General features: G+C 49.1%; 2 protein-coding genes across 2 annotated transcripts in view; both read left to right on the top strand.

Moving 5' to 3' along the window:
* Positions 1 to 26,709, top strand: part of LOC140349278 (aggrecan core protein-like) — a 49,820-nt gene that overhangs the window by 13,398 nt on the left and 9,713 nt on the right. The window contains exons 2-11 of the mRNA XM_072435551.1: positions 375 to 761; positions 2,949 to 3,120; positions 3,558 to 3,685; positions 13,756 to 13,848; positions 14,325 to 14,525; positions 15,658 to 15,789; positions 20,107 to 20,281; positions 20,924 to 21,051; positions 22,249 to 22,542; positions 23,287 to 23,352. Of these exons, the coding sequence (XP_072291652.1) occupies positions 375 to 761; positions 2,949 to 3,120; positions 3,558 to 3,685; positions 13,756 to 13,848; positions 14,325 to 14,525; positions 15,658 to 15,789; positions 20,107 to 20,281; positions 20,924 to 21,051; positions 22,249 to 22,542; positions 23,287 to 23,352 (1,776 nt within the window). The remainder of the gene's footprint in view (positions 1 to 374; positions 762 to 2,948; positions 3,121 to 3,557; positions 3,686 to 13,755; positions 13,849 to 14,324; positions 14,526 to 15,657; positions 15,790 to 20,106; positions 20,282 to 20,923; positions 21,052 to 22,248; positions 22,543 to 23,286; positions 23,353 to 26,709) is intronic.
* Positions 771 to 2,784, top strand: LOC140348670 (uncharacterized). The gene is made up of 5 exons (XM_072434695.1): positions 771 to 801; positions 867 to 991; positions 1,187 to 1,315; positions 1,487 to 2,019; positions 2,781 to 2,784. The coding sequence occupies exons 1-5, from the start codon at positions 771 to 773 to the stop codon at positions 2,782 to 2,784; spliced, it is 822 nt and encodes a 273-aa protein (XP_072290796.1).

Raw genomic sequence — 26,709 nt, 5'->3', positions numbered from 1 at the left:
CTTTGAATATATTTTTAAAAACATTAAAAAGACGATCAGTATTTTGAAGCCATAGGGCCATTCTGATTCTAATCAGGTACTCATAAGTGATTAGGGAACTGCAACCAGCTAACAGTAGGATTTAAATGGCCCATTACAGGGCTGTTAGGGTAACAAAGAAGATTTGTTTAACGGGAAACGTAAAAACAATACTATACTAATACAATTTGTCAGTAGGCTCCGCCCGGTGGGCGGGGCTTACTCAGAGTAGGATAAATATTCTTAGACTAGAGCCACAGAATGACACGTGACTAGAACAATCTTTTTCTCCTGTGGAAACTTCCGGAATAATGAGGATCACACGACTTTCCCTTGAACATTTCTGTTGCTTCCAGAGCCAGAAGAAGACGTGTCGCTCAGGGTCAGCATTCCTCTGGACGCTCCCTTGCGCCCCCTGCTGGGAGGAAAAGTGCATCTTCCCTGTTACTTCGAGGATGATGCTATGACTCCGCCCTCTTCATCTTTGGCTGGCCTATCGCATCGTGTGAAGTGGAGTCACATGACGGAGACGGGCGCTCGCACTGTACTGGTGGCAGTGGGTGGGGTCGTGCAGGTGGAAGCTGAGTTTGTGGACCGCGTTACCATGGTGAACTACCCGCTGGTGCCAACTGACGCCAGCCTGGAGATGAGCGAGCTACGAGCCAGCGACTCCGGCGTTTTCCGCTGCGAGGTCACACACGGGGCCAAGGGCAGACACGACTCCGTCAGGCTGCATGTCACAGGTGAGCCAGATGCCCTCCCATAGGCCTTCTGTGTGTCAGAGTCAGAGTCAGAGTCAGAGTCAGAGTCAGAGTCAGAGTCAGTGTCGGAGTCGGTGTCGGTGTCAGAGTCGGAGTCGGTGTCGGAGTCGGAGTCGGTGTCGGTGTCGGTGTCGGAGTCGGTGTCGGTGTCGGAGTCGGAGTCGGAGTCGGAGTCGGAGTCGGAGTCGGAGTCGGAGTCAGAGTCAGAGTCAGTGTCAGAGTCAGAGTCAGTGTCAGTGTCAGTGTCAGAGTCAGAGTCAGTGTCAGTGTCAGTGTCAGTGTCAGAGTCAGAGTCAGAGTCAGAGTCAGTGTCAGTGTCAGTGTCAGAGTCAGTGTCAGAGTCAGAGTCAGTGTCAGAGTCAGAGTCAGAGTCAGTGTCAGAGTCGGTGTCGGTGTCGGTGTCGGAGTCGGAGTCGGTGTCGGTGTCGGTGTCGGAGTCGGAGTCGGAGTCGGAGTCGGAGTCGGAGTCGGTGTCGGTGTCGGAGTCGGAGTCGGAGTCGGAGTCGGAGTCGGAGTCGGAGTCGGAGTCAGAGTCAGTGTCAGTGTCAGTGTCAGAGTCAGAGTCAGTGTCAGTGTCAGTGTCAGTGTCAGAGTCAGAGTCAGAGTCAGAGTCAGAGTCAGTGTCAGTGTCAGTGTCAGAGTCAGTGTCAGAGTCAGAGTCAGTGTCAGAGTCAGTGTCAGAGTCAGAGTCAGAGTCAGTGTCAGAGTCGGTGTCGGTGTCGGTGTCGGAGTCGGAGTCGGTGTCGGTGTCGGTGTCGGAGTCGGAGTCGGAGTCGGAGTCGGAGTCGGAGTCGGAGTCGGTGTCGGTGTCGGTGTCGGAGTCGGAGTCGGAGTCGGAGTCGGAGTCAGAGTCAGTGTCAGAGTCAGTGTCAGTGTCAGTGTCAGAGTCAGAGTCAGTGTCAGTGTCAGTGTCAGAGTCAGTGTCAGAGTCAGAGTCAGAGTCAGAGTCAGAGTCAGAGTCAGAGTCAGTGTCAGTGTCAGAGTCAGAGTCAGTGTCAGAGTCAGAGTCAGTGTCAGAGTCAGTGTCAGAGTCAGAGTCAGTGTCAGAGTCAGTGTCAGAGTCAGTGTCAGAGTCAGAGTCAGAGTCAGAGTCAGTGTCAGAGTCAGTGTCAGAGTCAGTGTCAGTGTCAGTGTCAGTGTCAGTGTCAGAGTCAGAGTCAGTGTCAGAGTCAGAGTCAGAGTCAGAGTCAGTGTCAGAGTCAGAGTCAGTGTCAGTGTCAGTGTCAGAGTCAGAGTCAGAGTCAGTGTCAGTGTCAGAGTCAGTGTCAGAGTCAGAGTCAGTGTCAGAGTCAGAGTCAGTGTCAGAGTCAGTGTCAGAGTGAGTGTCAGTGTCAGAGTCAGAGTCAGTGTCAGTGTCAGAGTCAGTCTCAGTGTCAAAGTCAGAGTCAGAGTCAGTGTCAGAGTCAGTGTCAGAGTCAGTGTCAGTGTCAGAGTCAGAGTCAGTGTCAGAGTCAGAGTCAGAGTCAGTGTCAGTGTCAGAGTCAGTGTCAGAGTGAGTGTCAGTGTCAGAGTCAGTGTCAGAGTCAGTCTCAGTGTCAGAGTCAGAGTCAGAGTCAGTGTCAGAGTCAGTGTCAGTGTCAGAGTCAGAGTCAGTGTCAGTGTCAGTGTCAGTGTCAGAGTCAGTGTCAGAGTCAGAGTCAGAGTCAGTGTCAGTGTCAGTGTCAGTGTCAGAGTCAGAGTCAGAGTCAGTGTCAGTGTCAGAGTCAGTGTCAGAGTCAGTGTCAGAGTCAGTGTCAGAGTCAGAGTCAGTGTCAGAGTCAGAGTCAGTGTCAGTGTCAGAGTCAGTGTCAGAGTCAGTGTCAGTGTCAGAGTCAGTGTCAGAGTCAGTCTCAGTGTCAGAGTCAGTGTCAGTGTCAGTGTCAGAGTCAGAGTCACTGTCAGTGTCAGTGTCAGAGTCAGAGTCACTGTCAGTGTGAGGCAACACGTGACAAGAGATTGCAGTGTTCCATATTTTAAATTGCTCTGAATGTAAATGATACTATATTTTGGAATATGATCTAGTTGAACTGTTGGACTGTGGTGAAGCTTCCCCTGGTCTGGTTCTGGTCTGGTTCTGGTCTGGTTCTGGTCTGGTTCTGGTCTGACCTGGTCTGGTTCTGGTCTGGTTCTGGTCTGGTTCTGGTCTGGTTCTGGTCCAGACGACCCAACTCTGGTCTGGTTCTGTTGCAGGAGTTGTGTTCCACTACCGAGCGTTCTCGCGTTACTCTCTGATGTATGAAGAAGCTAAAGCGGCGTGTGAGGACAACAGCGCCACCATCGCCACTCCAGCGCAACTGCAGGCAGCCTACGACGACGGCTTTCATCAGTGCGACGCCGGCTGGCTCTCGGACCAGACCGTCAGGTACTAAACCAGGACTAAAGCAGGACTAAAGCAGGACTAAAGCAGGACTAAACCAGAACTAAACGAGGACTAAACCAGGACTAAACCAGGACTAAACCAGGACTAAAGCAGGACTAAAGCAGGACTAAACCAGGACTAAAGCAGGACTAAACCAGGACTAAACCAGGACTAAACCGGGACTAAACCAGGACTAAAGCAGGACTAAACCAGGACTAAACCGGGACTAAAGCAGGACTAAACCGGGACTAAACCAGGACTAAAGCAGGACTAAACCAGGACTAAAGCAGGACTAAACCAGGACTAAACCAGGACTAAACCAGGACTAAACCAGGACTAAACCCTAACCCAGAAACATTGTGACGCCGGCTGGCTCTCGGACCAGACCTTCAGGTACTAAACCAGGTCTAAACCAGGACTAAAACGGGTGTCTGTTGCAGGTACCCAATCCAGGAGCCCAGGGAGCGTTGCTATGGCGATAAGGAGAACTTTCCTGGAGTCCGGACTTACGGGATCCGAGACCTGAATGAGACTTTTGATGTTTACTGCTTCGCTGAGAAGATGGATGGTACAGATCTGGATTAAATCTGAACAAAACCAGGACTTTATGGGATTAAGTTTAATTGACTAGACTAGCGTAGGCTAAACCTAGACTTTTCTTTATCTTTTTAAATGTTTTAAATGTTTATAACATTTTTAGAGCAGTTATTTATAAGGAAAACACATTTAAAGATTTTGTATTTATTTTTAAGGTATAGTGTAATATAACCCTGAAGACAACTGCAGTAGCTGGCAACCGCCATTCAGAGTAACGCAAGTCTGGTAACCATAGCAACTATATGTCGGTGTAATCCCTCATTCGTCCAGGCGTGTTCCATAGTAGAAAAAGCTTCAGTTGTAGTCATCTGGACTCAGTTAGAAAAAGTAGACGTTTCGACTCTCATCCAAGAGTCATTGTCAATAACAGAATTTAGGTCGAGAACTCCGATATTTATACTGTTCTGTGGTAAGACCCGCCCATTGGGAGGAGCCTTCCTGAGGTAGAAAGAGTTGTTTGTTTCAACAGAAACTCCCCCCTTGTATCTACCGAGCCTATTCAGAATCTTAATGGGCTATTAGAATCCTCTTTGTCTTTGTGAGACCCTGGCTCAACCACCCTGAGGACCTGATTAGCATCTAAATGTCCTTGTCCTCTGCCTTTCCAGGGGTTCAGTAACCCATTATAAATAACAGGAAGATTAAACCTTAGCCCTCCATTTCTGTTTAAAGAAGGTCTTTCTTTTTTAACAAAAATAGCTTCCTTGACTCCTCTTTCAAACCATCTTTTCTCCTGCTTAAAACCTTCACCTCACCGTCTTCAAACGAGTGATTTTTCAAACTGAGTCCAGATGACTACAACTGAAGCTTTTTCTACCATAGCAACTATAGCAACAAAGAAACTGGGCCTGAGCAGAAACCACAGGACACTCAGCGTTCTCCCATTAGAACCACAGGACACTTAGCGTTCTCCCATTAGAACCACAGGACACTCAGCGTTCTCCCATTAGAACCACAGGACACTCAGCATTCCCCCATTATAACCACAGGACACTCAGCGTTCTCCCATTAGAACCACAGGACACTCAGCGTTCTCCCATTAGAACCACAGGACACTCAGCGTTCTCCCATTAGAACCACAGGACACTCAGCGTTCTCCCATTAGAACCACAGGACACTTAGCGTTCTCCCATTAGAACCACAGGACACTTAGTGTTCTCCCATTATAACCACAGGACACTCAGCGTTCTCCCATTAGAACCACAGGACAATCAGCGTTCCCCCATTATAACCACAGGACACTTAGTGTTCTCCCATTAGAACCACAGGACACTTAGTGTTCTCCCATTAGAACCACAGGACACTCAGCGTTCTCCCATTAGAACCACAGGACACTCAGCGTTCCCCCATTAGAACCACAGGACACTTAGTGTTCTCCCATTAGAACCACAGGACACTTAGTGTTCTCCCATTAGAACCACAGGACACTCAGCGTTCTCCCATTAGAACCACAGGACACTCAGCGTTCTCCCATTAGAACCACAGGACACTCAGCATTCTCCCATTAGAACCACAGGACACTCAGCATTCTCCCATTAGAACCACAGGACACTTAGCACTCTCCCATTAGAACCACAGGACACTCAGCGTTCTCCCATTAGAACCACAGGACACTTAGCGTTCTCCCATTAGAACCACAGGACACTCAGCGTTCTCCCATTAGAACCACAGGACACTTAGCGTTCTCCCATTAGAACCACAGGACACTCAGCGTTCTCCCATTAGAACCACAGGACACTCAGCTTTCTACCATTAGAACCACAGGACACTCAGCGTTCTCCCATTAGAACCACAGGACACTTAGCGTTCTCCCATTAGAACCACAGGACACTCAGCGTTCTCCCATTAGAACCACAGGACACTCAGCGTTCTCCCATTAGAACCACAGGACACTCTGCGTTCTCCCATTAGAGCCACAGGACACTTAGTGTTCTCCCATTAGAACCACAGGACACTCAGCGTTCTCCCATTAGAACCACAGGACACGCAGCGTTCTCCCATTAGAACCACAGGACACTCAGCGTTCTCCCATTAGAACCACAGGACACTCAGCATTCTCCCATTAGAACCACAGGACACTCAGCATTCTCCCATTAGAACCACAGGACACTTAGCACTCTCCCATTAGAACCACAGGACACTCAGCGTTCTCCCATTAGAACCACAGGACACTTAGCGTTCTCCCATTAGAACCACAGGACACTCAGCGTTCTCCCATTAGAACCACAGGACACTTAGTGTTCTCCCATTAGAGCCACAGGACATTTAGTGTTCTCCCATTAGAACGACAGGACACTTAGCGTTCTCCCATTAGAACCACAGGACACTCAGCGTTCTCCCATTAGAACCACAGGACACTTAGTGTTCTCCCATTAGAACCACAGGACACTCAGCATTCTCCCATTAGAACCACAGGACACTTAGTGTTCTCCCATTAGACCCACAGGACACTTAGCGTTCTCCCATTAGAACCACAGGACACTTAGCGTTCTCCCATTAGAACCACAGGACACTCAGCGTTCTCCCATTAGAACCACAGGACACTTAGTGTTCTCCCATTAGAACCACAGGACACTCAGCATTCCCCCATTATAACCACAGGACACTTAGTGTTCTCCCATTAGAACCACAGGACACTCAGTGTTCTCCCATTAGAACCACAGGAAACTCAGTGTTCTCCCATTAGAACCACAGGACACTTAGTGTTCTCCCATTAGACCCACAGGACACTTAGTGTTCTCCCATTAGAACCACAGGACACTTAGCGTTCTCCCATTAGAACCACAGGACACTCAGCGTTCTCCCATTAGAACCACAGGACACTCAGCGTTCTCCCATTAGAACCACAGGACACTCAGCGTTCCCCCATTATAACCACAGGACACTTAGTGTTCTCCCATTAGAACCACAGGACACTTAGTGTTCTCCCATTAGAACCACAGGACACTTAGTGTTCTACCATTAGAACCACAGGACACTCAGCGTTCTCCCATTAGAACCACAGGACACTTAGCGTTCTCCCATTAGAACCACAGGACACTCAGCGTTCTCCCATTAGAACCACAGGACACTTAGTGTTCTCCCATTAGAACCACAGGACACTTAGTGTTCTACCATTAGAACCACAGGACACTTAGGGTTCTCCCATTAGAACCACAGGACACTTGGTGTTCTACCATTAGAACCACAGGACACTCAGCGTTCTCCCATTAGAACCACAGTACACGCAGCGTTCTCCCATTAGAACCACAGGACACTCAGCGTTCTCCCATTAGAACCACAGGAAACTTAGTGTTCTCCCATTAGAACACACACAGGAAACTTAGTGTTCTACCATTAGAACCACAGGACACTTAGGGTTCTCCCATTAGAACCACAGGACACTTGGTGTTCTACCATTAGAACCACAGGACACTCAGCGTTCTCCCATTAGAACCACAGGACACGCAGCGTTCTCCCATTAGAACCACAGGACACTCCGCGTTCTCCCATTAGAACCACAGGACACGCAGCCTTCTCCCATTAGAACCACAGGACACTCAGCGTTCTCCCATTAGAACCACAGGACACTCAGCATTCTCCCATTAGAACCACAGGACACTCAGCATTCTCCCATTAGAACCACAGGACATTCAGCGTTCTCCCATTAGAACCACAGGACACTCAGCGTTCTCCCATTAGAACCACAGGACACTTAGCGTTCTCCCATTAGAACCACAGGACACTTAGTGTTCTCCCATTAGAACCACAGGACACTCAGCATTCTCCCATTAGACCCACAGGACACTTAGCGTTCTCCCATTAGAACCACAGGACACTTAGCGTTCTCCCATTAGAACCACAGGACACTCAGCGTTCTCCCATTAGAACCACAGGACACTTAGTGTTCTCCCATTAGAACCACAGGACACTTAGCGTTCTCCCATTAGAACCACAGGACACTCAGCGTTCTCCCATTAGAACCACAGGACACTCAGCGTTCTCCCATTAGAACCACAGGACACTCAGCGTTCTCCCATTAGAACCACAGGACACTCAGCGTTCCCCCATTATAACCACAGGACACTTAGTGTTCTCCCATTAGAACCACAGGACACTTAGTGTTCTCCCATTAGAACCACAGGACACTCAGCGTTCTCCCATTAGAACCACAGGACACTCAGCGTTCCCCCATTATAACCACAGGACACTTAGTGTTCTCCCATTAGAACCACAGGACACTTAGTGTTCTCCCATTAGAACCACAGGACACTTAGTGTTCTACCATTAGAACCACAGGACACTCAGCGTTCTCCCATTAGAACCACAGGACACTTAGCGTTCTCCCATTAGAACCACAGGACACTCAGCGTTCTCCCATTAGAACCACAGGACACTTAGTGTTCTCCCATTAGAACCACAGGACACTTAGTGTTCTACCATTAGAACCACAGGACACTTAGGGTTCTCCCATTAGAACCACAGGACACTTGGTGTTCTACCATTAGAACCACAGGACACTCAGCGTTCTCCCATTAGAACCACAGTACACGCAGCGTTCTTCCATTAGAACCACAGGACACTCAGCGTTCTCCCATTAGAACCACAGGAAACTTAGTGTTCTCCCATTAGAACACACACAGGAAACTTAGTGTTCTACCATTAGAACCACAGGACACTTAGGGTTCTCCCATTAGAACCACAGGACACTTGGTGTTCTACCATTAGAACCACAGGACACTCAGCGTTCTCCCATTAGAACCACAGGACACGCAGCGTTCTCCCATTAGAACCACAGGACACTCCGCGTTCTCCCATTAGAACCACAGGACACGCAGCCTTCTCCCATTAGAACCACAGGACACTCAGCATTCTCCCATTAGAACCACAGAACATTCAGCGTTCTCCCATTAGAACCACAGGACACTCAGCGTTCTCCAATTAGACCCACAGGACACTTAGCGTTCTCCCATTAGAACCACAGGACACTTAGTGTTCTCCCATTAGAACCACAGGACACTCAGCATTCTCCCATTAGAACCACAGGACACTTAGTGTTCTCCCATTAGAACCACAGGACACTTAGCGTTCTCCCATTAGAACCACAGGACACTTAGCGTTCTCCCATTAGAACCACAGGACACTCAGCGTTCTCCCATTAGAACCACAGGACACTTAGTGTTCTCCCATTAGAACCACAGGACACTCAGCATTCCCCCATTATAACCACAGGACACTTAGTGTTCTCCCATTAGAACCACAGGACACTCAGTGTTCTCCCATTAGAACCAAAGGAAACTCAGTGTTCTCCCATTAGAACCACAGGACACTTAGTGTTCTCCCATTAGACCCACAGGACACTTAGTGTTCTCCCATTAGAACCACAGGACACTTAGCGTTCTCCCATTAGAACCACAGGACACTCAGCGTTCTCCCATTAGAACCACAGGACACTCAGCGTTCTCCCATTAGAACCACAGGACACTCAGCGTTCTCCCATTAGAACCACAGGACACTCAGCGTTCCCCCATTATAACCACAGGACACTTAGTGTTCTCCCATTAGAACCACAGGACACTTAGTGTTCTCCCATTAGAACCACAGGACACTTAGTGTTCTACCATTAGAACCACAGGACACTCAGCGTTCTCCCATTAGAACCACAGGACACTTAGCGTTCTCCCATTAGAACCACAGGACACTCAGCGTTCTCCCATTAGAACCACAGAACACTTAGTGTTCTCCCATTAGAACCACAGGACACTTAGTGTTCTACCATTAGAACCACAGGACACTTAGGGTTCTCCCATTAGAACCACAGGACACTTGGTGTTCTACCATTAGAACCACAGGACACTCAGCGTTCTCCCATTAGAACCACAGTACACGCAGCGTTCTCCCATTAGAACCACAGGACACTCAGCGTTCTCCCATTAGAACCACAGGAAACTTAGTGTTCTCCCATTAGAACACACACAGGAAACTTAGTGTTCTACCATTAGAACCACAGGACACTTAGGGTTCTCCCATTAGAACCACAGGACACTTGGTGTTCTACCATTAGAACCACAGGACACTCAGCGTTCTCCCATTAGAACCACAGGACACGCAGCGTTCTCCCATTAGAACCACAGGACACTCCGCGTTCTCCCATTAGAACCACAGGACACGCAGCCTTCTCCCATTAGAACCACAGGACACTCAGCGTTCTCCCATTAGAACCACAGGACACTCAGCATTCTCCCATTAGAACCACAGGACACTCAGCATTCTCCCATTAGAACCACAGGACATTCAGCGTTCTCCCATTAGAACCACAGGACACTCAGCGTTCTCCCATTAGACCCACAGGACACTTAGCGTTCTCCCATTAGAACCACAGGACACTTAGCGTTCTCCCATTAGAATCACAGGACACTCAGCATTCTCCCATTAGAACCACAGGACACTTACTGTTCTCTCATTAGAACCACAGGACACTTAGTGTTCTCCCATTAGAACCACAGGACACTCAGCATTCTCCAATTAGAACCACAGGACACTTAGTGTTCTCCCATTAGAACCACAGGACACTCAGCGTTCTCCCATTAGAACCACAGGACACTCAGCATTCTCCCATTAGAACCACAGGACACTTAGTGTTCTCCCATTAGAACCACAGGACACTCAGCGTTTTCCCATTAGAACCACAGGACATTCAGCGCTCTCCCATTAGAACCACAGGACACTTAGTGTTCTCCCATTAGAACCACAGGACACTTAGTGTTCTCCCATTAGAACCACAGGACACTTAGTGTTCTACCATTAGAACCACAGGACACTCAGCGTTCTCCCATTAGAACCACAGGACACTTAGCGTTCTCCCATTAGAACCACAGGACACTCAGCGTTCTCCCATTAGAACCACAGAACACTTAGTGTTCTCCCATTAGAACCACAGGACACTTAGTGTTCTACCATTAGAACCACAGGACACTTAGGGTTCTCCCATTAGAACCACAGGACACTTGGTGTTCTACCATTAGAACCACAGGACACTCAGCGTTCTCCCATTAGAACCACAGTACACGCAGCGTTCTCCCATTAGAACCACAGGACACTCAGCGTTCTCCCATTAGAACCACAGGAAACTTAGTGTTCTCCCATTAGAACACACACAGGAAACTTAGTGTTCTACCATTAGAACCACAGGACACTTAGGGTTCTCCCATTAGAACCACAGGACACTTGGTGTTCTACCATTAGAACCACAGGACACTCAGCGTTCTCCCATTAGAACCACAGGACACGCAGCGTTCTCCCATTAGAACCACAGGACACTCCGCGTTCTCCCATTAGAACCACAGGACACGCAGCCTTCTCCCATTAGAACCACAGGACACTCAGCGTTCTCCCATTAGAACCACAGGACACTCAGCATTCTCCCATTAGAACCACAGGACACTCAGCATTCTCCCATTAGAACCACAGGACATTCAGCGTTCTCCCATTAGAACCACTGGACACTCAGCGTTCTCCCATTAGACCCACAGGACACTTAGCGTTCTCCCATTAGAACCACAGGACACTTAGCGTTCTCCCATTAGAATCACAGGACACTCAGCATTCTCCCATTAGAACCACAGGACACTTACTGTTCTCTCATTAGAACCACAGGACACTTAGTGTTCTCCCATTAGAACCACAGGACACTCAGCATTCTCCAATTAGAACCACAGGACACTTAGTGTTCTCCCATTAGAACCACAGGACACTCAGCGTTCTCCCATTAGAACCACAGGACACTCAGCATTCTCCCATTAGAACCACAGGACACTTAGTGTTCTCCCATTAGAACCACAGGACACTCAGCGTTTTCCCATTAGAACCACAGGACATTCAGCGCTCTCCCATTAGAACCACAGGACACTTAGTGTTCTCCCATTAGAACCACAGGACACTTAGCGTTCTCCCATTAGAACCACAGGACACTCAGCGTTCTCCCATTAGAACCACAGGACACTCAGCGTTCTCCCATTAGAACCACAGGACACTCAGCATTCCCCCATTATAACCACAGGAAACTCAGTGTTCTCCCATTAGAACCACAGGACACTTAGTGTTCTCCCATTAGACCCACAGTACACTTAGCGTTCTCCCATTAGAACCACAGGACACTTAGCGTTCTCCCATTAGAACCACAGGACACTCAGCGTTCTCCCATTAGAACCACAGGACACTCAGCGTTCTCCCATTAGAACCACAGGACACTCAGCGTTCCCCCATTATAACCACAGGACACTTAGTGTTCTCCCATAGAACCACAGGACACTTAGTGTTCTCCCATTAGAACCACAGGACACTCTGCGTTCTCCCATTAGAACCACAGGAAACTTAGTGTTCTACCATTAGAACCAGAGGACACTTAGGGTTCTCCCATTAGAACCACAGGACACTTGGTGTTCTACCATTAGAACCACAGGACACTCAGCGTTCTCCCATTAGAACCACAGGACACTCAGCATTCTCCCATTAGAACCACAGGACACGCAGCATTCTCCCATTAGAACCACAGGACATTCCGCGTTCTCCCATTAGAACCACAGGACACGCAGCGTTCTCCCATTAGAACCACATGACACTCAGCGTTCTCCCATTAGAACCACAGGACACTCAGCGTTCTCCCATTAGAACCACAGGACACTCAGCATTCTCCCATTAGAACCACAGGACACTCAGCATTCTCCCATTAGAACCACAGGACATTCAGCGTTCTCCCATTAGAACCACAGGACACTCAGCGTTCTCCCATTAGACCCACAGGACACTTAGCGTTCTCCCATTAGAACCACAGGACACTTAGCGTTCTCCCATTAGAACCACAGGACACTTACTGTTCTCTCATTAGAACCACAGGACACTTAGTGTTCTCCCATTAGAACCACAGGACACTCAGCATTCTCCAATTAGAACCACAGGACACTTAGTGTTCTCCCATTAGAACCACAGGACACTCAGCGTTCTCCCATTAGAACCACAGGACACTCAGCATTCTCCCATTAGAACCACAGGACACTTAGTGTTCTCCCATTAGAACCACAGGACACTCAGCGTTTTCCCATTAGAACCACAGGACATTCAGCGCTCTCCCATTAGAACCACAGGACACTTAGTGTTCTCCCATTAGAACCACAGGACACTTAGTGTTCTCCCATTAGAACCACAGGACACTCAGCATTCTCCCATTAGACCCACAGGACACTTAGCGTTCTCCCATTAGAACCACAGGACACTTAGCGTTGCCCATTAGAACCACAGGACACTCAGCATTCTCCCATTAGAACCACAGGACACTTAGTGTTCTCCCATTAGAACCACAGGACACTTAGTGTTCTCCCATTAGAACCACAGGACACTCAGCATTCTCCCATTAGAACCACAGGACACTTAGTGTTCTCCCATTAGAACCACAGGACACTCAGCGTTCTCCCATTAGAACCACAAGACACTTAGTGTTCTCCCATTAGAACCACAGGACACTTAGTGTTCTCCCATTAGAACCACAGGACACTCAGCGTTCTCCCATTAGAACCACAGGACACTCAGCGTTCTCCCATTAGAACCACAGGACACCTAGTGTTCTCCCATTAGAACCACAGGACACTCAGCATTCTCCCATTAGAACCACAGGACACTTAGTGTTCTCCCATTAGAACCACAGGACACTCAGCGTTCTCCCATTAGAACCACAGGACACTCAGAGTTCTCCCATTAGAACCACAGGACACCTAGTGTTCTCCCATTAGAACCACAGGACACTCAGCGTTCTCCCATTAGAACCACAGGACACTCAGCGTTCTCCCATTAGAACCACAGGACACTCAGCGTTCTCCCATTAGAACCACAGGACACTCAAAGTTCTCCCATTAGAACCACAGGACACCTAGTGTTCTCCCATTAGAACCACAGGACACTCAGCGTTCTCCCATTAGAACCACAGGACACTTAGTGTTCTCCCATTAGAACCACTTCTAGTCCAGACCTGGTTGGGACCTGGTTCAGTCCTGGTTTGTCTCTCTGCAGGTCATGTGTTCTATTCGACGTCTTTGGAGAAGTTCTCGTTTTCTGACGCTGCTGATCAGTGTGTGAAGCTCGGAGGACGCCTCGCCTCCACAGGTGAGTCCTGTCCCCTGATTTGCTTAAGCTCGGAGGACGCCTCGCCTCCACAGGTGAGTCCTGTACCCTGATTGGCTCAACCTCCTCCTCTACTATCATTTGTTCATAATTTTTATTTTGTCCTATAGCTGTTAGCAATAGCTATTGGCATAAGCCCTCAAAAACACAAAGTGTGTGTTTGGGGCTGGTTCCATCTCATTGAGCACATTTAGGTCAAAGCCTTGTTAAAAGTCACTGCTGTAAACCATTTGCGGTTTATTTGAGATAATAATTAGCACTAAAACTGTCATTTGGGTTAAAGTGAAGCTAACTGTAGATGTGAGAATCCTCTTTTATATGTGAGGAGCAGAGAAATGACAAAGATATCAGGACTTAAACATGTTTATACTCGTATTAATTACTTCATTCATTTGTGATGGGATTTGAGCAACGACAGAGATGAGAAGTTTGTGTCTGAACGTGTTCTCCTCTCTCAGGTGAGCTGTACCTGGCCTGGGGGCGGGGCATGGATGTGTGCAGTGCTGGTTGGCTGAAGGATCGCAGTGTGAGGTATCCCATAAACAAGCCTCGGCCTCAATGTGGGGGGGGCTTGGTTGGGGTCCGGACTGTGTTCCTGCACCAGAACCAGACTGGGTTCCCATATCCAGACTCCCGCTTTGACGCCATCTGCTTCAGAGGTGGGTCAGACATCAGGCATTAGGGTTTCAAATATCACCAGCTAAATAAAATGTACCCTAGGGGTTAACATAACCATAACCATAACCATAACCATAACCATAACCCTAACTATAACCATAACCATAACATGTAAATGTATGACCAAGAGTTTTTGAAATACAGGATGCATCAAAAAACAAAAGAAGAATAAATCTCCGGAGAGCGTCAGAAAGGTTAAAGCTTATTTACTTAAAGAAGGGAAGGATTGACTCGACTGTGCCTCACACAGACCACTCTGCTGAATGTGGACTACCACACCGCAATTATGTCCCAAAGCATGGAACAATCCTCCACAAGACGACATAAGACCATCTTTACAGACAATGAGACACACACAAGACGACATAAGACCATCTTTACACACAATGAGACACACACAAGATTACATAAGACCATCTTTACACACAATGAGACACACACAAGAGGACATAAGACCATCTTTACACACAATGAGACACACACAAGAGGACATAAGACCATCTTTACACACAATGAGACACACACAAGAGGACATAAGACCATTTTTACACACAATGAGACACACACAAGAGGACATAAGACCATCTTTACACACAATGAGACACACACAAGAGGACATAAGACCATCTTTACACACAATGAGACACACACAAGAGGACATAAGACCATCTTTACACACAATGAGACACACACAAGAGGACATAAGACCATTTTTACACACAATGAGACACACACAAGACGACATAAGACCATCTTTACACACAATGAGACATACACAAGACGACATAAGACCATCTTTACACACAATGAGACATACACAAGACGACATAAGACCATCTTTACACACAATGAGACACACACAAGACGACATAAGACCATCTTTACACACAATGAGACACACACAAGACGACATAAGACCATCTTTACACACAATGAGACACACACAAGACGACATAAGACCATCTTTACACACAATGAGACACACACAAGCAGGAACACAACACAACACACAAACACAGGAATTACAACAACCAAACACAATACAACACACAAAATAAAATTTTGTCTCCTGTTTAAATTATATTTTTGACCTTTGACCCTGCTATCTTTCAGAGGGTGAAGAACAGGGCATGGTCACGCCCTTCCCCGGGCTGATGACGCCCCCTACAGGAGAAGAGCTGAAGCATGGCGATGTCCTCACTCTATCTCCGCTCGCTGTTCCTCCTCTGCACCACTCCTCTGATGGTACTGAACCAGGACTAACACTAGACTAAAGCAGGACTAAAACTGCACTAAAACAGGACTAAATCAAGACTAAAACTGTAGTAAAGCAGGACCATACTGTGAAGTTATGACACTGTGACTTCACCCTGTGGGATGCTTCTCTGGCCACGAGGAGGGAAAGACATTGATGTATATTTATTTACAAGGCAAAGCTTGGATTACGGATCTAAAGTGTTTTCCACTCCATATAAATGGATCTTCATCTGCCTGGAAGAACTGGTTCTCCTCACGAAGAACCGGTTCTCCTCCCGAAGAACCGGTTCTCCTCCCGAAGAACTGGTTGTCCTCCCGAAGAACTGGTTGTCCTCCCGAAGAACTGATTGTCCTCCCGAAGAACTGGTTCTCCTCCCGAAGAACAGGTTCTCCTCCCGAAGAACAGGTTCTCCTCCCGAAGAACTTGTTCTCCTCCTGAAGAATTGGTTCTCCTCCTGAAGAACTGGTTCTCCTCCCGAAGAACTGGTTTTCTTCCTGAAGAACTGGTTCTCCTCCCGAAGAACAGGTTCTCCTCCTGAAGAACTGGTTCTCCTCCTGAAGAACTGGTTCTCCTCCTGAGTGGTTCCAGCTCCACTGTCTCTCTCCTTCATGTGGAACTCCTCCAGGTTTATACTTTTCCCAAAGAGGTTATTTGTAGTTTTTCCTGCAGTAGGAGGGGCTAAGGACAGAAGGAGGGGCTAAAGACAGAAGGAGGGTCTAAGGACACAAGGAGGAGCTAAGGACAGAAGGAGGAGCTAAGGACAGAAGGAGGAGCTAAGGATAGAAGGAGGAGCTCAGGACAGAAGGAGGGGCTAAGGACAGAAGGAGGAGCTAAGGACAGAAGGAGGGGCTAAGGACAGAAGGAGGGGCTAAGGACAGAAGGAGGAGCTAAGGACAGAAGGAGGAGCTCAGGACAGAAGGAGGGGCTAAGGACAGAAGGAGGAGCTAAGGACAGAAGGAGGGGCTAAGGACAGAAGGAGGAGCTAAGGACAGAAGGAGGGGCTAAGGACAGAAGGAGGAGCTAAGGACAGAAGGAGGGGCTAAGGACAGAAGGAGGAGCTAAGGACAGAAGGAGGAGCTAAGGAAAGAAGAAAGAGCTAAGGCCCCTCGTCCCTAAGAACATTGTTTAATCTGTTTTTCATTGTCGTCCTCAGAGGAAACGACTGTTGTGAATTTGGGCGTTACAAAAATGAATAGAATAGAATTGAACGACTCTACTACGACTTCTACTTCGATCACACAGAGAATTGTTGACTCAGTGGGTGAATGATTTAAATGCTCACTTCTTGAGATTTGATCGGTCATCCGCCCCTCCCCCTGCACAGACCCCTCCCCCTGCACAGACCCCTCCCCCTGCACAGCTGCATGTTCCCTCTTCCACAGCTGGACAATGCCCTGCATCTGTTCCTCTTCACTTCTCCGCCCGGACCATCAGCTCCCCACTTCACCTGGACTCACCCGTCCCCCCAGCACATAGTCCTCCTGGACTCACCCGTCCCCCCAGCACACAGTCCCCCTGGACTCACCCGTCCCCCCAGCACACAGTCCCCCTGGACTCACCCGTCCCCCCAGCACACAGTCCCCCTGCCAACCACTGACTGTCACAGCAGCTCAGGTGAGGAGAGAGCTGAAGAGGATTAAAGTGAGGAAGGAGCAGGACCTGAGGCATCAGCTCCAGCTCCTTAAGTCCTGCGCAGATGAACTGTGTGGAGTTATGGAGCATGTCTTCAACATGAGCCTGAAGCTGAGGCTGGTACCACAGGTCTGAAGACTTCCTGTCTGGTGCCTCTGCCCAAGACACCGCACCCCAAAGACTTCAACAGCTTCAGGCCGGTGTCTCTCACGTCCTGATGAAGACACTGGAGCTGGTCCTGGACCACCTCCGCTCCACCGTGAGCTCAGCCATGGACCCGCTGCAGTTTGTATACGTCCTGACATCGGCGTGGAGGACGCCGTCATCTCCTGCTGCACCGCTCTCTCTCTCACCTGGAGAAGCCTGGCAGCTCTGTGAGGATCCTGTTCTTTCATCTCTCCAGCGCCTTCAACACCATCAGCTCCTGAGGGACAAGCTGGAGACGGCTCCTGAGGGACAAGCTGGAGACGGCTCCTGAGGGACAAGCTGGAGACGGCTGGTGTGGAGTACGACCTGCAGAGTGGATCCTGGACCACCTCACAGACCGACCCCAGTTTGTGAGAGCATGGGACTGTGGGTCTGTCACTCGGACCTGCAGTGTGGGGGGGCCCCAGGGCACTGTCCTCGCGCCCTTTCTCTTCACCCTTTACACTGCAGACCTCAGACACGACACGGACAGCTGTGTCCTGCAGAAGTTCTCTGATGACTCTGCCATCATCGAACTCATCACGGACGACGATGATGTGGAGTACAGAGGACTGGAGCAGGACTTTGTGGACTGGTGAGGAGACTCAGGTCTTTTGGAGTGACAGGGCCACTCCTGACAGGGCAACTCCTGAAGACCTTCTCTGACTCTGTGGTGCATCAGCTCCTGTAGGTGTGGCCTGCTGGAGCAGCAGCATCACAGAGAGGGAGAGGAAGAGGCTGGACAAAGTCATCAAGAAGTCCAGCTCCGTCCTGGGCTGTCCTCTGGACTCGGTGCAGGAGGTGGGGGACAGAAGGGTCCTCTATGCTGGACCATGAGTCTCACCCCCTGCAGGACACTCTGTCCCGTGCAGGACACTCTGTCCCCTGCAAGATACTCTGTCTCCTGCAGGACACTCTGTCCCCTGCAGGACACTCTGTCCGCTCTGGAGAGCAGCTTCAGTGAGAGACTGATCCACCCTCGCTGTGTGAAGGAAAGGTATCGCAGGTCTTTCCTTCCTGCTGCTGTCAGACTTTATAACAAACACTGTTAGTCCTGAACACTCGATATAATGACCTAACCTAATACTGATGTGCAGTTCTGTCATATGTGCAATTACTGTTGTGATTCATGTGCAATTACTGTGAAATTCACGTGCAATCCATGTGCCGTCGTGACACATATTCATGTGCAATTACTGTCGTGATCACATGCAATGGTATTTATGTATTTATTTGTCTATGGGAGTTTTTGTTTATAGGAGATCTTCTACTGAAAGTGTTTTTCAAACTCCCTATAAGTGATCTGTTCTTTTCTTCTGTATCTACCTCTGTATCTACCTAAGATAAGATAAGATATTCCTTTATTGTCCCACATGGGGAAATTTCATTGGTGCAACGCAGGTAGATACAGAGGTAGATACAGAAGAACAGATCACTTATAGGAAGTCTATAATATATATTCGTTGCACCAATGAAATTTCCCCATGTGGGACAATAAAGGAATATCTTATCTTATCTTATCATATTCCTTGCGATCGACTGATCAGCTTTCGCTCACTGTGTCAATGGAATTCTGAGGGAAATAAAAGCCATAGAAAGTTTGTTGGCGCTCTACCCGATGGCCAAGTGGTTAAGGTGGCAGCACATATGCCATTTCACACTAAACGTTCCTTTCTAATAAAGATAATAAAGAATAAAGGCCTATGGGCCAAAAAATAAACACAATAAAATAATGTTTTTTGCCTTGGCAATGGAAAACTCTTATATTAAAATTTACATTGAAATGAATGAAGGAGTTAAAGGTAGAACTTCTGAAATGTTCTCAAACCCATAACATAGGAATTAAATATATACAGCTACAATAAAAGTCAAAAAGTGACGAACACCAAAAATCTACCTAAGAAGAGTAAAAAGACAAACCCTAACCCTAATCTAAAAGCAGTCAAAATGGGCTCTGGGAGTTCTAGTGCTCGAGCCTTTGTCCACTCAGCTCCTTTTACTCCTTTTACTTACTCCTTTACAGAAAGACTAGACTCTGTGAATGCTTTTAAACGGTTGGCCTAACAAACCCTTCTTCCAGTGAAGCGAGAGCGCTAACCACTGCGTCTCCTCGCCGCCTCGCCACTCACATCACGTGAGGCGAGCCTTACCCTAACCCTAACCCTAACCCTAACCCCTGCAGAGTTTACTGCAGACTCTCTGTGTCTGTGCGTATTTGACTCATACTGTGCAACATCTCATGGATTCATGTGAGAACACTTTTCTAAAGACTTGAAAACTGCTCCAGATGCTGCGATGTCCGAGATTTTTTTTTTTTTTACGGATTCTTTCCACAGACTGATATGCAGAGCTCTGAGGTCAAGGTAACAGTACATGTACTTGGTTTGTTACCTTTTTTGAGTCAAAGACTTTGGGACCTGAGCTGAACCTACCTCACAGTCACTCCTGTTGTTAATGATTTTGTTTCTTGTGGTCTGTTTGGACAGGCGTGGTGTTCCACTACCGCTCTTCCAGAGGGCGATACGAGCTCACGTTTGAGGAGGCGGTGCAGACATGTGTGAATGTGGGTGGAGTCATTGCGAGTCCTGAGCAGCTCCAGACAGCCTTCGAAAATGGACTCCACCAGTGTGACGCTGGCTGGCTCAGGGACCACACCGTCAGGTAACAACACCTCATCACATCAGCTGTAAAGATTCACCAACCATCGCGACAAGTCCACTATGAAAATAACTATGGTGGTATTTCTCTGATGGCAATATTTTTCTGGACTATACACTGGAATACACTTTATAACAAAGACAGTGACAGTATTTATTTATAGATATTCTGTAATGCCACCAGATTTATATATTTACAGTACATACATTTTATTTGGTTAAAACTGGAAAGTCTATGCTCAATAGAAATAATTGTTAGGCTGTTGGTTACTAACATGATCTTTAGTAAAACAACAAACCGGACGGAGAAACAACTGATTTAAGATCCCCTTAAGTGACACATGGTAAAGATAAGCCGTTGTGATTGGACCGCCTCAGTTAAAGATGTCTGTCTGGTTCCATACATTTGTGCATTTGAAGTGTTGACTCATCAGGCAGCAACCAGAACATTTGAAAAGGGACTGTAAACCTAAGGTGTGCTCTGAATAATCTTTCCTCTTTACCCTCTGCCCCGTTTCCCCACCCTCTTCCATTATGCCCCACCCCCTTACCCATTTGTTTTCATTATGCTCTACTCTCTGCCCTTCTACCCCTCCCTCTTCCCACTCTGCCCCGCCCTCTGCCCCGCCCTCTGCCCCATCCCCAGGTACCCGATCGTGTCTCCCAGAGATAACTGTGCAGGGAACCTTATGTTTGTCCCTGGCGTGAGATCGTATGGACTCAGACCTGGCTTTGAAAAATACGACGTTTACTGCTTTGTTGACCGCCTCAAAGGTAAAACTAATTTTAAATAAACAAGACTATCTATATATATATATATATATATATATATATATATATATATATATATATATATATATATATATATATATAGGGTTAGGGTTAGGCTTCTCATCCTCCACAAGTGGTCTTGTCCTTATTCTAAGCTTGGGTCCTGGGAGCTTGAGGGTTCTGTGCAGTATCTTTGGTGTTCCTAGCGCTGCATTTTTTCTAGAATGTGATGTCTGATGTTTTTCCAGGGATCTACTGTAGACATTCCTCCAGTTTGGGGGTCACTGCCCCAAGTGCTCCGATGACTACGGGCACCACTTTGCCTTCACGCTCCAGACCTTCTCCAGCTCCTCTCTGAGCCCTTGGTATTTTTCCAGTTTCTCATGTTCCTTTTTCCTGAAATTGCCATCACTTGGTATTGCCACGTCCACCACCACGGCTTTCCTCTGACCCTTGAGACCACCACGGCTTTCCTCTGACCCTTGAGACCACCACGGCTTTCCTCTGACCCTTGAGACCACCACGGCTTTCCTCTGACCCTTGAGACTACCACGGCTTTCCTCTGACCCTTGAGACCACCACTATGTCCGGTTGGTTCCATTATCATTCGGTCTGTCTGTATCTGGAAGTCCCAGAGGACCTTGGCTCAGTCGTTCTCCACCACCTTTGGAGGTGTTTCCACTTTGTCCTTGGGGTCTCCAGCCCGTACTCTGCACAGATGTTTCTTACACTATGTCAGCTCCTGGTGATGGAGCGCCATGTACACTGTCCCTGCAGCATCTGCTCCTGCAGTTATGTGAGGGATGGTTTCAGGGCCCCCTTTGCACCACCTACACCTTGGGTCTTGTCTGGTGTGGTAGATCAGGGCCTCTGTCCTTCAGACCGGCTCTTTCAAGCCATTGGTAGGATTTTGTGATATCAGCCACTTCAGCTGTTCCGGTGGTACCTCCCCCTACATGTGATGGGACCTTCATTGAGCATGTCATCTGTTGGGGCCTTGTCATTGATGTACTTGTGTGAGGGAGATTGAGGAGGTGAGGAGCTTTCGCGTCTTAGCATCTGTAGCCTGTATCTTCTTTGGTCACCTTATTATTCCTGCACGGGTTTGATCACTGGCAGGGCGTAGTTCTGAGCTGACTTCACAGGTGAAGTGTTTTTCTCCAGTGACTATGACAGTTTCTCTCTATTATATTTGCGCAGGTGAAGTGTTTTTCTCAAGTGACTATGACAGTTTCTCTCTGGATGAGGCGCAACAGCACTGTGAGCAGCTGAATGCATCCCTGGCCTCTCCGGGGCAACTGCATGCGGCGTGGAGGGCGGGTCTGGACAAATGTGCGCCAGGTTGGCTGCGAGACGGGTCGGTGCGTTACCCAGTCCGCCGCTCCCGCCCCCAGTGTGGCCAAGGCAACATTGGAGTCCACATCATCCACGCCTTCGCCAACCAGACTGGCTTCCCCGATGTGCACTCACGCTATGACGCTTACTGTTACAGAGGTGAGGCTGCAGGGGGCGCTATGACACGCACTGGCGCTCGAGCAGGACAAATGGGACTAAACTCTAGTCTAGATCCACTTTGTTTTGCTTCAAAACTGGGCACGCATTTTAAAAGTTTTAGTGAAAACTAGGGCAATGTGCAAATTTCAGGACAAAAATGGTTAGACAATTACACTGTCACTTATACGTCCAGGTCCACTCAGTTTAGCAGCTCTATTTGAATGGGGTTGTGGGCATAGTTAACCTTTTTTTCGTTATATTTATTTGGATTCTAAAGTTTTTAACCTGTACTTTGGGTTAGGGTTAGCATTAGCCTCAGGTCTGGATTAGCTTTAGCCTCAGGTCTGGGTTAGCGTTAACCTCAGGTCTGGGTTAGCGTTAGCCTCAGGTCTGGGTTAGCATTAGCCTCAGGTCTGGGTTAGCGTTAGCCTCAGGTCTGGGTTAGCGTTAACCTCAGGTCTGGGTTAGCATTTGCCTCAGGTCTGGGTTAGCGTTAGCCTCAGGTCTGGGTTAGCTTTAGCCTCAGGTCTGGGTTAGCGTTAACCTCAGGTCTGGGTTAGCATTAGCCTCAGGTCTGGGTTAGCGTTAGCCTCAGGTCTGGGTTAGCGTTAGCCTCAGGTCTGGGTTAGCGTTAGCCTCAGGTTTGGTTTAGTGTTGATGCTAGTTTTTGTTTCTGGCCATTGATTGAGTTGAGAGTAAAACAAAGCCTCACTTTTACCTCTTGACACCGTTTGTGTTTCTCAGCAGCGCATGTGGACAAAGTGACCACCACGGCCCCAACAGACTCTACACCCACCGGTCTCTTTCCAGGTGAAAAAAAAGTCCACTTTTAATCATGCTTTGGTGTTTATTATTAAGAAACTAAAGCTGCATTCACAAGACACTGACTGGAATCAAGATCTGTTTCGCCTGGATACTTGGGTCAAAGAAGCAAACTCTGCTCCGGTTGGAAATGTTGGTTTCAGTCTAATTGAATTGAGCGCTGGCGTGATTTGTTTTATGTGTGAGCGCAAATGGACCAGAGAGCGTAACAAAACAAGGAAGTGACCATGAAGTGACCCACGCTGAGAAACACGTGATGCTTAGAATCAGAGATCGATAACAAAATCAGAATCAGGAAAAGGTTTATTGCCAATTGTCATTGAACAAAATTCACAAACATAGGAACTTGTTTTTCGGTGTTAAGGTGCAACATAAAACACTGAATAATAATAATAATAATAAGAGCAAAGTATATAAAATCACATAAGGCATGCAAAAATTAAGAATTTACTAATTAAATAAAAGTAATTGGCACAGGATAATGACAGAAAGATAGGGTTAAAGGTCAAAGTCAGATTTCATTATAATGAATCACGTAGATCTGGGCGGCAGTCGACGGCAGGGCCCTCGGCGACCAGATCTCCTGACACAGAGACTAACTCTGGGGACATGGAACGTCACCTCGCTGGGGGGAAAGAGCCTGAGCTTTTGCGGGAGGTTGAGCGATACCGACTAGATATAGTCGGCCTCACCTCCACGCAGTTTGGGCTCTGGAACCCATCTCTTCCAGAGGGACTGGACGCTCCACTTCTCTGGTGTTGCCCGTGTTGGAGTTCACCCCGGTGAACGAGAGGGTCGCGTCCCTCCGCCTCCGGGTGGGGGACAGGTCTCTCACTGTTGTGGCGGCCTACGGGCCGAACAGCAGTGCAGAGTATCCGGCCTTCTTCGAGTCCTTGGGAGGGGTACTGGACAGTGCACCGACCGGGGACTCCGTTGTTCTACTGGGGGACGTCAACGCCCATGTGGGCAATGGCAGTGACACCTGGGGAGGGGTGATTGGGAAGAACGGCTTCCCCGATCTGAACCCGAGTGGTAGCCACGGATTGTCCATAACGAACACCATGTTCAAGCACAAGGGTGTCCGTCAGTGCATATAGCACCAGGACACCCTAGGGCGGAGGTCAATGATCGACTTTGTTGTCGTGTCATCTGACCTCTGACCTCCGGCCGCGTGTCTTGGACACTCGGGTGAAGAGAGGGGCAGAGTTGTCAACCGATCACCACCTGGTGGTGAGTTGGATCCGCTGGCGGAGGAGGAAGCCGGACAGACTTGGCAGACCCAAGCGCATCCTGAGGGTCTGTTGGGAACGTCTTGTGGAGCCCTCTGTCAGTAGGGTATTCAACTCGCACCTCCGGGAGAGCTTCTCCCATGTCCCGGGGGAGGTTGGGGACATTGAGTCCGAGTGGACCATGTTCTCCGCCTCCATTGTTAATGCGGCTGCTCGGAGCTGTGGTCGCAAGGTCTCCGGTGCCTGTCGCGGGGGCCCCCGAACCCGGTGGTGGACACCGGAAGTAAGGGATGCCGTCAGACTGAAGAAGGAGGCCTATCAGGCCACTCTGGCTTGTGGGTCTCCTGAGGTCATCGACAGGTATCGCAGGCCAAGCGAGCCGCGGCTCATGCTGTCGCAGAGGCAAAAACCCGGGCCTGGGAGGAGTTCGGGGAGGCCATGGAGGAGGACTATTGGTCGGCACCAAAGAAAATCTGGCAAACCGTCCGGCGCCTCAGGAGGGGGAAGCAGTGCCTCACCAACACCGTTTACGGTGCGGGTGGAGGCCTGCTGACCTCGACTGGGGATGTCGTCGGACGGTGGAAGGAACACTTTGAGGATCTCCTTAATCCCACAGTCACGTCTTCCGAAGAGGAAGTAGAGACCGGGGAGTCAGAGGCTGGCTCATCCATCACCCAAGCAGAAGTCACTAAGGTTGTTCGCAAACTCCTTGGTGGCTCCGGGGGTGGATGAGAGCCGCCCTGAGGACCTAAAGTCTCTGGATGTTGTAGGACTGTCTTGGTTGACACGTCTCTGCAACATCGCATGGCGGTCGGGGACCGTGCCTCTGGACTGGCAGACCGGGGTGGTGGTCCCTCTGTTCAAGAAGGGGGACCAGAGGGTGTGTTCCAACTACAGAGGGATCACACTCCTCAGCCTCCCGGGTAAGGTCTATTCCAAGGTACTGGAGAGGAGAATCCAACCGATAGTCGAACCTCGGATTCAGGAGGAGCAGAGCGGTTTTCGTCCCGGTCGTGGAACACTGGACCAGCTTTATACCCTCCATCGGGTGCTCGAGGGCTCATGGGAGTTTGCCCAACCAGTCCACATGTGCTTTGTGGATCTGGAGAAGGCTTTCGACCGTGTACCTCGGGGTGTCCTTTGGGGGGTGCTCCGGGAGTATGGGGTCCGGGGCCCTTTGCTCAGGGCTGTCCGGTCCCTGTATGACCGGAGCAGGAGCTGTGTTCGCATTGCCGGCAGTAAGTCAGACCTGTTCCCAGTGCATGTTGGACTCCGCCAGGGCTGCCCTTTGTCACCGGTTCTGTTCATAATTTTTATGGACAGAATTTCTAGGCACAGTCAGGGGTCGGAGGGTGTCCGGTTTGGGGACCACAGGATTCCATCTCTGCTGTTTGCAGACGATGTTGTCCTGATGGCTCCATCAAACCCGGACCTGCAACATGCACTGGGACGGTTTGAGCCGAGTGTGAAGCGGCTGGGATGAGAATCAGCACCTCCAAATCCGAGGCCATGGTTCTCGACAGGAAAAAGGTGGCTAGCCCTCTTCAGGTGGGTGGGGAGTCCTTGCCCCAAGTGGAGGAGTTCAAGTATCTCGGGGTCTTGTTCACGAGTGAGGGAAGGATGGAGCGTGAGATCGACAGTTGGATCGGTGCAGCAGCTGCAGTGATGCAGTCGCTGCATCAGACCGTTGTGGTAAAGAGGGAGCTGAGCCAAAAGGCAAAGCTCTCTATTTACCGGTCGGTCTACGTTCTGACCTCACCTATGGTCATGAGCTTTGGGTAGTGACCGAAAGAACAAGATCGCGGATACAAGCGGTCGAAATGAGTTTCCTCCGCCGTGTGGCTGGGCGCTCCCTTAGAGATAGGGTGAGGAGCTCGGCCACACGGGGGGAGCTCGGAGTAGAGCCGCTGCTCCTCCACGTCGAGAAGAGCCAGCTGAGGTGGCTCGGGCATCTGTTCCGGATGCCTCCTGGGCGCCTCCCTCGGGAAGTGTTTCAGGCATGTCCCACCGGGAAGAGGCCCCGGGGGAGACCCAGGACACGCTGGAGAGACTATGTCTCTCGGCTGGCCTGGGAACGCCTCGGGATCCCCCCGGAGGAGTTGGAGGAAGTGTCTGG

Source organism: Eucyclogobius newberryi, unplaced genomic scaffold, assembly GCF_026437365.1.
Source record: "Eucyclogobius newberryi isolate DKJ021-1_F unplaced genomic scaffold, fEucNew1.0.hap1 SCAF_7, whole genome shotgun sequence".
Lineage (NCBI taxonomy): Eukaryota > Metazoa > Chordata > Actinopteri > Gobiiformes > Gobiidae > Eucyclogobius > Eucyclogobius newberryi.
Note: the sequence above shows the minus strand (reverse complement) of the source record. Positions and strands in the feature narration are given on the sequence as shown.

Bases quoted from the DNA above. Each gene is read 5' to 3' on its own strand.
- LOC140348670 (XM_072434695.1), top strand. From the start codon at position 771: ATGCCCTCCCATAGGCCTTCTGTGTGTCAGA. The intron at 992-1,186 runs GTGTCAGAGTCA...TCGGTGTCGGAG, and splicing joins CGGAGTCAGAGTCAGAGTCA to TCGGAGTCGGTGTCGGTGTC. The intron at 1,316-1,486 runs GTGTCAGTGTCA...TCAGTGTCAGAG, and splicing joins CGGAGTCGGAGTCAGAGTCA to TCGGTGTCGGTGTCGGTGTC.